Source organism: Oreochromis niloticus, linkage group LG5 (genome assembly GCF_001858045.2).
Source record: "Oreochromis niloticus isolate F11D_XX linkage group LG5, O_niloticus_UMD_NMBU, whole genome shotgun sequence".
Taxonomy (NCBI): Eukaryota; Metazoa; Chordata; class Actinopteri; order Cichliformes; family Cichlidae; genus Oreochromis; species Oreochromis niloticus.
In genome coordinates, this window is record NC_031970.2 from 24,593,554 (window position 1) to 24,606,342 (window position 12,789).

The 12,789-nt window shown below is 38.3% G+C and overlaps 1 protein-coding gene across 1 annotated transcript; it reads left to right on the forward strand.

The window, feature by feature from the left end:
* Positions 1 to 1,687: 1,687 nt before the first annotated feature.
* gpr25 (G protein-coupled receptor 25) lies at positions 1,688 to 5,725 on the forward strand. Its single transcript, XM_025906974.1, has one exon. It carries the CDS (start codon positions 4,140 to 4,142, stop codon positions 5,244 to 5,246), a length of 1,107 nt encoding a protein of 368 aa, XP_025762759.1. The 5' UTR covers positions 1,688 to 4,139; the 3' UTR covers positions 5,247 to 5,725.
* The last annotated feature ends 7,064 nt before the right edge of the window (positions 5,726 to 12,789 follow it).

Below are 12,789 nucleotides of genomic sequence, written 5' to 3' on the forward strand. Positions count from 1 at the left end.
ATTTTTATCTTTTTCAGCGATCTGTGTTGATGGGAACACATTTCAAAGTAGGGCATTAGCAGGGCAAGTTCTCGCATTACTATTTGTTGGAAATAAGTAATGCTGAACATTCATTTAGGAGTTCTAGAAATCAGTTAGCGACTTTGCCAAGCGAACTATTGCATACTGTTAAAATGTAACGGCATGGTTCTTTTATTGTGGCCAAAGGAAATCCCCAACGCATTCACAATGTAGGCTGTGTCAGAGTGTATGTTAAGGTCACCTGGCAAGCTGGCAGAGAGGGCAGTCATTGCACTGTGGAAACATTCACATTATTTTAGAACCAAGTAGTTCTGCTTCAAATCTGAGGAAGTTTGTGCAGGTTAAGTACAGATACACAGCATGGGTGTTGAAGAGGAGAATGATGCCTGTACCACAGCTATCTTTCAGATGTCGCTCAGGGGAAAAACACGTTTTGCTTGTGTTTTTTATGTGGTGAAAGAAATTCTACCAACGTGTATGCAATGAGGTCAGTGTGCTCAGAGGTAAATGTAGCTACAGCTGGCAACACAGGAAAAAATAACCAACATGCACAAGCTAAACTGATTTTCTCTAATACCCACCTCTCACTGTAGGTGACATTGTAATATAACACATTATTTCTAAATGCTCCAATTATCAAGTGACTATTAAAAGTAACTTTAGCCAACTTTAGGAGTGTTAGGAGTCTCTAGTCTGCTGTAATATTGGGAGAGAAATGCACTATTCGCGATATGACATGAACTGCTGATAAAGAAAATGCATTCTTAACCTGCTGTGGGCCTGCAGGCCTCACTTTGACAGCCCAGGAAAAAAATCTACTGTTTTCTTCTACTCACACTGCCAACTCTTTGCTTGGGTCATGAACTCTTAACAATGACAGAGGAGGGTCAGACACCTGGGTGCTTACATGACAGTTAGCCCAAGTTTCACAGGAATGACTTGTTTTAGGCATTTTTGACTCATTTATCGCACCTCTTTAAACCCATGTAACCACGTATATGTGAGCATTCAGGTGTTATTCTGCGCTTTGCTTCATTTGGTTTTCTATGTAAATGAGGCAAAAAGTGGGTTAAAACTGTGGAGTATTTCAGACATCAGGGATCAGGTGAAGTAGAGCGCGGGGGGCTGCGCAATCCTTTGTGCTGGGGGAACTTCTGATTCAGTGAAACTGTTAAAACAAGAACCTTTCACACCCAAACAATGGACTCCCTTTCTTAAACGTAACACTTGACAAGTGAGGAGCAAATTGTACATCTGTGTGTGTGTGTGTGTGTGTGTGTGTGTGTGTGTGTGTGTGTGTGTGTGTGTGTGTGTGTGTGTGTGCGTGTGTGTACAAGAGCGCACGTGTGTGCATGTGACCACCCCACCACCACCATGTCTAACAATCACCCTGACACATACCACTCTTTCTCTCCTCAAATAAAAACAGAGTAAAAGGAAAAGAGAAATCATCCACTGTTGAAGTACTTTACGAGATCCTCCTCCAAACAGAAAAAGGACTGAGTATCCATGGGAATCTTAGCACGTTAGGAAGGCCTTTCTCCCTTCCTCTCATCCGCTCTCCCCCGCTGCACCCATGGACCAATGCAATTGTTTATTTTCTCCTATTGAGGCTGCTCCATTCACTGGCTCTCACATTTACTCTGCTCAATTGGAGTGAGACAGCACTTATTCGAGGAGAGGAATGTAGCGTTCCACTGACAGAGCAGCAAGAATGCAGGAGAAATAATTAAAACTTTTCCAAGGAAAAGGTACAGCTGAGCGTGAGGGAGAACGTCGTCGAACCGAACAATGAGCACTGACAGGATTTTCTGCCGTGATGAGTATATCCACACATCACCTTGACACTACAAAGTGAAGGAGTGTTTGAATAACGTACAATGCTAGAAAGTGGAGCAGGGATCCCATAAGGAGGTCATTCATTCACTGTGCTTTCTTAACTGAAACTCTCCGCAGAACAATGACGCGTTCTCCAGCCTCCTATAAGACGTGGCCAGCCTCACTTTTTCTGGCTCTAACACAATGAGCCAGACCAGGGACTTCGTTTCTCCTTTGGTCTCCTTTTGGACAAACTCTGAAGTCCATTTATTGTCTTATTTGACAAAAATGATTTTCAGCGTTGCTCATGGTTGTTTTTTGTGGTTATGCGTGGAAACATCTGTGCACAATGTACACACATCTCTTTATTGTCTGCTTGGTTTTATGACTAATATCCTCTGCTGACTCTGTTGGTATTCAGGCGTAACCAAGTATATCTCTGGTATGTGCGATACATCTTTTTGTTTTTGTTCTTCTTCTTTTTTTTTGGTTTTGAGGTTTTGGTTATATACATTTCCTTGGCATTCCGAGGGTTTCACACAAATGTGTTTACAGTTGTACACAAAAGAACTTCTATAGATGAGTTCAGACATGTGAGTCAGCTGCTTCCTAAAACTTTGACAGTATAATGCTGTCACACAATTACAAGTGTGTGCACTTGTGCAGTCACATTATCTGAACACAGCATAACTGAAATCATGATCACTATGCTGTTTAATGAAAGATTTGGACTTAAATAGTAAGAGTCGTGCAGGCGGGTGTATAAGATAAGATAAGATGACCTTTATTAGTCCCAAGCATGGGAAATTTGTTTTGTCACAGCAGGAAGTGGACAGTGCAAAAGTTCTGAAGCAAAAATTAGAATACAATAAGAATAAATACAGTACACAACTGTACAGAATAGAATAAAATAAAATACTATATACGGTAGAATAAAATAGAATAAAATATACAATAGGATAAAAATAGAATACAAATGCTGTATACAACTGAGTAAAAAATATAACGATGCCAGAAAGGATCGTTGTATGCAGTATGCAGGTTAAAATCAGCAAAAGCCTGCACAAATGAAGATGAATGCACCGCTGAATTTTAAGTAATGCCAAGCTCACTTTCTCTATAAAACAGAATAAAACAGAGGTGAGATCAGCAGTTCAAATATCTGACAGGAAAAAGCACAGAAACAAGAACCAGTGTATATCCTGTCTGTTTCAGCAGTACTGCTTTGTGATCAGAATAAAAAGGCTCTGATGAGTTGTAAATGTTACAGAAAAGGTCATGGTGATAGTTGATATGTGGATATATTCCTTTATATAACCATGCATATTTTTATACTTTTCCTCCTGATATAACTGTATTTGTAGGCCAAGCTAACTTAAGAATCTAATAAATCTCAGAGTATTTATCCAAATACTATTTTTCTGAAAGTAGTATTTATCTGAAAATAGGGGCTCAACACATATGTCAAACCAATTCAAATTTGTCCTCTTAAATAAAAAATAAAAAAATAAAAAGGGCAGACATTTAATGCATTGTAAAATGACTTTAGTCACAAATTTTGATGTTAGTGAATTTGGTGTTGCCGGTTGTGGACCTCATTTTTTTTTCACATGTAAATACTAAAGTCTTTTGAAGTAGATCAGTGGCGTTTTCTCAGGAACCACAGCCCCTGACTTTAAGTGGCAGGTCACCACAGACAGTATCAAACTGCCCCCTACTGGCGTGACACATCAATACACAATTTCTTTAATAAAGAAAAAAGAAAAGGCGCTCATGTAAAGCAATTTAAGGGTGCAATCTGTCCTTTTTCATGAATATAGCCACCATCGTATAACAATCTGCGCCAACAAATGTACTCTAAAGTAGAAAGGTGCGCAAATAATGTATAAGACTTCAAGGTTTTTCACAAGGAAAACATCTGTAGGAGTTCTATACTTTAAACGCAAAAGTTTTGCACTCATACAATCTGCTGTACCCATAATAATGCACTGTAATATTGGAACATCATGTTATTGTATAGCAAGTTTGATTAATGTGTGTCAAGTTTTTTGTTTGTTTGTTTTGGGTTTATATTCTGTCTTTTGGCTCGCTAAAAACAAAAACCCATGAAAAAAGCCTGAGAAAGAGCTTTAGAGGAAGTTATCTCAGACAGTGCAGCAAAGCGAGAGGAAGAGAGCTGAAATAGGATTCTCTGTGGTTAGCACTTGTAATATCAAGCAGCTGCATGCTGACATGGTTAGATTAACCACTCTGCCACAATACAACGGCTGCACTACAGAGCCTCTGTGTGATCTTCCAGAATGGACGGAGACACAACTACTGTAGACTATTTCTACATTTCTGACGGAAACTACAGTTACAATTTTTCAATTTATGATCTCCAGGAAGAGTGTGAAAAACCCCTTAATGGCTCAGAGTATTTTTTGCCTACAATTTATTTCCTGATATTTTTCACAGGATTTGTGGGCAACCTCCTTGTGATCCTAGTGGTGGGAAACAAGAAGAGAGGTGGTCGTCTCGTGGACACCTTTGTTGTCAACTTGGCCCTGGCTGACCTTATCTTTGTCCTCACGCTGCCACTGTGGGCCATTTCTGCAATGCAGAAAAATTACTGGAACTTTGGGCTATTTAGCGACTTTCTCTGCAAGATGAGCAGCTACATAATTGCTGTGAACCGCTTCTCCAATATCTTCTTCCTTACTTGCATGAGTGTTGATCGCTACCTGGCTGTTGTGAAGCTGATGGATTCAAGGTACCTCAGGAGTAGTTTGTGCATTCGTGCCACTTGTCTTGCAGTGTGGGCAAGCTCCCTGGTGCTTGGCATCCCATCTCTGGTGTACCGGAAAGTAGACGAAGATGAAAATATCTGTACAGAGGATCAAAGTTCACTTTTTTTTCTTGGAATGAGCCTGGTCATGGCCTTACTCACCTTTATCTTCCCGGTGTTTATCATTGTCCTCTGCTATGGCACCATCATCATACACCTCAACAAGCACTGCGCTGCTGCGGGAAATCCTCGAGCTGAAGCGCGCCGCAAGCACTCCCTGAAGATGGTCCTCTGCATCATAGCGGCCTTTGTGGTGTCCTGGCTCCCCTACAATGTTTTTAAATCCATCACAGTTATTTTACGTCTCACAGGCGTTAAAGCCAGCTGTCAAGTTCACTCACAACTTAAAAACGGGCTCATCATCTCCTGCTGCCTGGCATTCCTCAACAGCTGCGTGAACCCAGCCATTTACTTTTTCTTGGACCATCACTTCAGACGACGCGCCGAGATGATGTACAAAACCTGCTTGGGAAAGCCAAAGATGCTGCAGAGCTTCAACTCTTCAGCTTCATTCACCAACGGCTACACTTCAGACAGCAATGGAACAACTGGTGGGAGAAGTCAAATTCAAATGGTTTAGTAGGAGGAAGATTGTTCTCGTGAACTCTGGAGGTGTTAAAGTAATAATGTTACTGCCACCCTTAAGATCAATTTAACATCTCGTTTGTACATCATTATATGTTTTGGGTTTTGATTTTGTTAGTACTATACTGGCCTTTTATTGCATTGTAACATATTAAGCATGCACATGTTACTTGGAAAAGTGTGATATGGATTTTTCTTAAATTGCAGTTTTCCCATGATATCTGCTTTGTATGAAATTTATTGATATTGTAAATATTTAGCATTAATAGACAATACCCTACAGTTGCATTAATTTAGAAATGTAAATAACATTTAACATTTGTAGCTGAACAGATAATTTGTAAAAGTGGAAAATGAATATCAAAAAATATTCTGTGTCTTCTGTGTATAATTTTTATCACTATTATAATTGTTTTGTATATTTGCATAATATGGTTGCAGTTAATAAATGGAATCTGATAAAAATGTTGTGGGACGTAAAACTTTAAATCCTCTTTAATAAAGCCTCAGATTTCTGAGATTAATTGATACTATGACTAAAAATCTGCTAGAAAACAGTAGTTAAATTTAGTTACAGTTACACTTAATTACGGTAGTTACAGTAGTTACAGTTAATAGCGCTAAATGACAGAATTTATTATTTTGGTTTAATTTTAATATAATGTTTAAGTATTCTTTGATCTGCAGATGTTTTTCGTAACTGAATTAAAACTCAACAAAAAATTTGTCATAAAAGTAAAAGGCTGCACACTGAAAACTTTTATTTAAAAAAAAATGTGATATTGGATTTTCACAGTTAAAATGGCCTGTATTTGTATAGCGCTTTACTAGTCCCTAAGGACCCCAAAGCGCTTTACACAACCAGTCATCCACCCATTCACACACTGGTGATGGCAAGCTACATTGTAGCCACAGCCACCCTGGGGCGCACTGACAGAGGCGAGGCTGCCGGACACTGGCGCCACCGGGCCCTCTGACCACCACCAGTAGGCAACGGGTGAAGTGTGTTGCCCAAGGACACAACGACCAAGACTGTCCAAGCCGGGGATCGAACCAGCTATTATTATTACCAGTTATTATCCAACAATAATAACTAATCTAAGTCACAGTGGTACAATTTCAGTTGAGCCAGTTCACTAATGGAGAGTAGATAAATAAGAGATGAGTTCACTGTAGAGTAAAAATTTGTCTCGTCCTTACAGAGGAAGTGTGTGTTTTCACACATTATTTCTCACACATTTATTAAAGCTGGCTTTGTTTTGGGTTTGTTTGGGGGGTTTTTAACTACAATGATAAAGCATATTTTGGCACAAAACAAATTTCACAACTGCATTAAAATTTGAACAAACAATACTTCTCTGATGGCAGCAGAGCAGCATACTTACAACAAATTTCCCACGTGTGGGACTAATAAAGGTTATCTTATCTTATCTTACATCTGCCAGGTGTGAAGCCCACAGCCTAGGGTCTCACAAGGGACCCAACTTTCTTGTCTTGTTATGTTATACTTTGTCTTTTAACTCTACCTAAACAGTTTCACTTTGTGCGTTTTAATATCTTCTTTTTCATAGAGCCCAAAGAGAAGACAATGTATTTAAAAAAATAAATAAATAAAACAGAAATGATGTGGGATTTTTGCTAAAATATGAAGTATGAAGTCAGTGATCTCCATGTGAACTGCAACAGAAACCGAACAGAAATGAGAAGGTGAAAATGAGAAAAAAGGGCGCTTACATATACAAGGAGGCACTGAGCTGGCAACCTGAGGTCAACCAACACAGACAATTGCAACAGGAAGCAACAGTTTGGTTTTGTTGAGTGAGTGGGGGTTGCTTTTTCCTTTTTCTTATTTTTTTCAAATTTTCTTTTACTTATTTATGTTCACGTGTGGCTGAGAGGTCAGGTCATCTGTAACACAAACCTTTAAAAGTTGCCCACTTGCTACAAACCTAGATACGGTTTACAATCATTTTACATTTACATTTGTGTTTGCACACACTCACACACGCACCCTTTTGACCCCAACTCAGACATAAAGTGCCCCTACTTGTAGTTTCTCAGAAGTCAAAAGCATTCGCATGATGGCAAAGGGGAAGTCAGGTATGTGAAAGTTCAAATGTTCATGCTTGCCCACTTGTTTTTCAGTTCTATGACTGATTTGAATCATGTGAAAAAGCAGGCTCAGTGCTGGCTGTGAGAATAGGGAAGTCACAAATTCCCCCTTCCTGCTTTTAGATGTATCTTACCAGCTTTTGTTATAGTGCTGGCACAAATATTTTACCTGCTGTTTTTAGTGTATAAAATGGACAGCTTTAATTTCTTTGATCTGTATCTTGTGTGGAGCGGACATGCACACACACTACACAGTCTATTCTGTTCTAATATATAGACACAGTGGACATGTATGTTGCGTGCTATATACTGGTCTTTACAAATAATAGGTATGTATACTGTGTGTGAATCATGTTTCAGTGGTTTGCGATCTAAAAGCAGAGTCAAAATCCAAACCATTTACGTTAACATGCAGTTATTTCTGCATTTTTTGGTTTGGGTTTTTTTTTAGTTGCACCAGTTTGCCAAAGTCTTTTCAGTTAAAGTTGTTTTTGCATTTATTGCACAGGTTGCTTTGATGAAACATTTGCAGATAATCACAGACGACATGCAAAGATGGAACCACAGGTGCCAGGCGCTGCAGCTCTCAGGCTCAACGAACAGCTCCGGGACACTTAGTCATATTATTTTTCTTGACTGACTAAATGTGAAATGTTTCACAAAGATGATGTGTGTTGTTGAAAATATATAATGATTCATTCCCTTTTTTCCTGTCTTATTTTTAAAGATGGCATGGGTCATGTGGGTAACGGGAGATGTTTCTCACACTTCGCCTATGAAGTCAGCATACTAATGCTAAAGCATGCTAATGATGGAAAAATGGTTTCTTCAAAGATTAAACTTTATTTGCAAAGAAATTTACTTTTTTTTTCTTAAATGCAAGAAATTTAGTGCAGCCGATGTTGTTGTTAATGTTAAAAGTCATGTGGACTTAAGCAGTGAGGTCAATGTTAACTAAATGCTATTTTCACACAGCCAGATTTTATCTCTAACCCTAAACTAAAATACATTTCAAATACGAAATGTTATCAAATTTTTTGGTCTACACTTCAGTTAAAAGCTGTGAACATTTTGCAATGTATCACTTTTATCTGACACAACTGTAAAAAAATCATAAAATAACTTTTACAGGCAATGTCTGCTACCTGATATCTACCCCCAACTGACTTAATTCTGACTTTTTCATTTGAGCAAGATCTGAACACTTCTACATTCACAGCAGAAAATCTATGGAAGAAATGTAAATGTTAAAGCTCAAACTCTTCGGGTAAGGAAATGACTTAGTCGTCATTCTGCCAGTCAAGCACACGCAAATTGAAAGGTGAGACCTTGGCACTTGGTTTTTATCAAACCTTTCTTACTTTTGAACTGCCAGTTTCTCTTTCTAGTGTTGGCGTGACTATGAACTTGCAGTGTTCTCATAGCATTATTGCACTTCTCTCCCCTGCACTCGTTACAAAACCCCTCAGGGCTAAAACAGTCGTGCCCTATGCCGTGTGAACTTTTCTGTTCGCTTGTAAAATTAAAAGTAAGTTTATTCTCATGCCGTTAAGTCACTGTAAGAAAAGAAAATACAATAATAAAACAGTGGTGTTGTATTTTAACGCTGACATCAAAGCTAACCAGAACTATTATGGCTGTTGGTCCGTGAGTGTAATCTTCAAAATATTTTTGGTTAATGTTTCAGTCTTCACAAAAAGGCCATTTATGTAACTTCTGCAAGTATCAGATTAATTGATTGTGACCGGATTACTCAACACAACTTTCTACTTATTCTTTTAATAATGCTGGATTTACACTTAATATTAGTTTTTATTTTTACTTTATTTTTCTTGTAGTTGTCCCTTGTTTTGACTAGGATCATAGTTTCTTTAAAGAGTTTTAATGGAATAGGTTTCAAAGCAAAAAATGGCAAATAAATGCATTTAATTCAAATATTAATGTTACTAATTGCAAAAACAAATATAAAATGAGTATGAACACAGATACATGCACAGTAGTGTCACAGTAGCCATCACTATTTTTTTCTTTCTTTTTTTGTTTTTGCCCCACTTCAAGCAGCACTGCAAAATAATGGTGCGCAGCTAAACTGTTTTACACCCCCTTTCGACCACAAACACATACAACATTTGCAGTGAGATCATGCCAGAACCGTAAGCCTCACATGAAACGACTGGCTGTGGTTTTTATAATCTCATAAACGACGCCTGCATGAGCAACATTTGATAAACAAGGGGTCTCAAATAAACACTGAAAGATTTAAAATCATGCACCTGCACAGATATGCCTTTGACACTTTCCTGTAAGGAACCCTGATTAAGATTTAGCAGCTTTCTTTCCTTTACGAACAGGAATAGATCATTTGGTTTGTACTGAAACTTGAAAGTTTTCATAATAATTCTACATGAACTGTGTTTCTGAATATTGTGTATACTATGTTTTTAAAGATAGCTGCTGTTAGAATTTTTTTTTTTTTTAAAAAGAAAAACAAAGGGTCGATTTTTCAGATTTTTTCTGTCTACCTGAAAAATGAAACAACACCTCAACTGATGTGGTTACGTGTTGTTGATTACAAGAAGCAAGGAAGCGCTGAGGAAAAAAAGAAAAAAAAAAGAGATAGACGTTGTTTACTATTAAAAGCTGGCTGTATCCTCTTTCAATAACAACTTCAGATGAAAACATCAGCAGCATTAACATGTTGCTACTTATTTTTAGGAAACAGCTCACTTGAATTGCTTTACACTGACTTACAACTCAGGATTTTGTTATGATTATGTCACTCAGTGTTAACTGAATTCAGTGCATATAATGGCTTGATGTTTGGGATTAAAAGCCGCCTGCAAAATCTGAACAAAAATCGACTGGTTACATCATTTAATATTCAGAATTATATTATTTAGCAGCGCAGTGGTTAGCACTGTCACCACGAAGCAGGAAGGTCCTGGTTTTGAAACCACTGGCCGGTTGTGTAGTTTGCATATTCTTCCCACGCCTGAGTGGGTTCTCTGTTGAAACTCCAGCTTCTTCACAATACAAAGACACACACATTGGTTTACCTGATGATTCTAAACTGGCTACAGGTGTGAGTGTCTCTATACGATCACCCCACAATAGACTGATGGCCTGTCCAGCATGTACCGCCTCTTGATCTGTGACACTGATGACCCTGAATTGAAAAAGAAGTGGATATTCAGCTGGAGATTTTTATTGTGGTTATCCTAAACCTTTATTAGACTTACAGGAAAATTTTCTTCTTAGAATCATTCCTTTATTTTAAATAAACCTCATTTGTTGGCCTTTGTTGGTTTTTCAAACCAGCTACGCAGGCATAATATTTTCTCCTACACGGAGGGACTCATAAGAGGAAATATGTTATGAGTGTAATGTAGAGTGATAAGAAAAGGAAAGCTTTCACAGGACTCTACGCAGTCTATACAGTACAGGACTCTGTGAAAATCGAAGTTGCCTTATCATACAGTGATAAACTGACGCAATGTGAAGTTTCCGTATGACTTTATCAGTCTCTCACATCATTGTGAAGGAATTTTGTTCCACTTTTCTTTGAGCGTTGCTTCAGTTCCTTGAGGTTTGTGGGTATTTTTCTATGCACAACTCTCTTAACACCACAGCATCTAAACTGGCTTGAGGTCTCGACTTTGAGTGGGTAACTCCAACATCTTCTTCTCTTTTTCAGCCATTCTGTTGTAGGTTTGCTTGTAGCGCAAAGCTATAGCTGTTGCACAGCTCACATTGGATTCTAGAATACTTTGGTTGCAGAGAAGTCCAGGCTTTACTCAATGATTGCAAGCTGCCAAGGTGCTGTGGCTGCAAACAAGCCTAAATCATCACCCCACCACCATCGTGCTTGACAGTTGGCATGAGGTGTTTTTGCTTATGTGCTTTTGCTTTCTCCAAACGTAGCACTGTGCATTATGGCCAAACATTTCCAGGTTGTTTGTGGTTTCAGATGAAACTTTGCAAACCTAAGACATGCTGCCACGTTGTGTTTCGTTTTTCTTCCAAACAAACCATACTTGTTCAGTCTCATTTTCTTATCAACGCACTAACTGAGGCCTGCAGTTTCTTAGAAATAACTCTTGCGTTTTTGCAATTTCTCTGAGGATTGCAAGGTCTCATCTTGGGGTAAATTTGCTCAAATTCTATTCCTGGAAAGACTGTGGCATTGCGTTAACACAAACCTGAATGCTTCAGACCAGCAAACTCCCAGAACTTCTGCAGTTATAGAGGTGATCACACTTACTGTTGATCAATGAATCAAGTGCATTTAATTAGCAGCAGCCACTTACCTTCTTAACCTTAGAGCACTATGCTATAAATAGTAACACAATCACTAATGCCGTGTGATTTTTACCCGATATAATATGACCAATAAAAAGTACTTGTCATCAAAATATATCAAAATATGACAACACATGACAAGTTAGAGTGGTCTTCTTTTACTTTCAACTGTGCCATGTCTAACAAAATGAAACAATTGTCATGGGCGGACCCTAAAATAATGCTCCAAAATTACAGAAAAATTAGGAATTCAAGAACAAAAAAATCCTAAAAAAAATAATGACACTGGAAAGCTGGTCTTTGGTCCACCCAATCCTGGGACATTTGAAACTTCCCTGGTGAAGGCACAGTCTCTTCGACACGCTAACACCTGTGGGAGAGAGAAGTCATGTAAATGTATTTGCTCGGGTGAAAATCACCCAGCGATAGTGTTCTATCTTAAGTACACTCTCTTAAATGACAGTTTTCACAGGACTGCATAGTTTACAGGGAACTCAAAGTAAGGTGCGAGGGACCTCTAGTGGACGGTTCGATAGAATTCTAATGTAGGTCTATCCTACCTCTTAGTAATCATCTTAATAAAGATTCACAGTGAGCGTTTTGTTGTTGTTTGGTTTTTGTTTTTTGTTTTTTTGCTTTTGTTTGTTTGTTTGTGACTTTAAAAAAAATATTTTTGATGACCAATACATGACTCTTTATGAGGAGTCATGCACTGGTCATCTGTACATCACTACCCGTAAGTGGTGCTGCGTTCACAAGCCTATCTAACATTCGTAATTTCTTACATCCGAGTGGCTGACACGGCGTGTAGGCCCTTTATTTTTATTTTATTTTAGAACATTTAAATACTGTGTTTCAAAGAAACATTTTGCATCATCTTAAAAAATGTTATTATATATTTCTTATCTTCTGTCCCTAGAAGTGGACATCAGGTCTTGGTTGATCACTGGATGAAAAAAAAAAAGGCAGAAAGATATTTTAGTATTGTATAAGTTTGGGCTTTGCCATTGTGAGATTTGGTTTCTCAGCTGCCGCACAGGACACTAACCTGTGAAGGGAATCCGTATATGTGAGCCTTGTTTCATTATATTTGAGAGAGTTATATTTGAGAGAGTTCTTACTTTCCA

Excerpts from the sequence above, each read along its gene's own strand:
- gpr25 (XM_025906974.1), top strand. The coding sequence starts at position 4,140 with ATGGACGGAGACACAACTACTGTAGACTATTTCTACATTTCTGACGGA.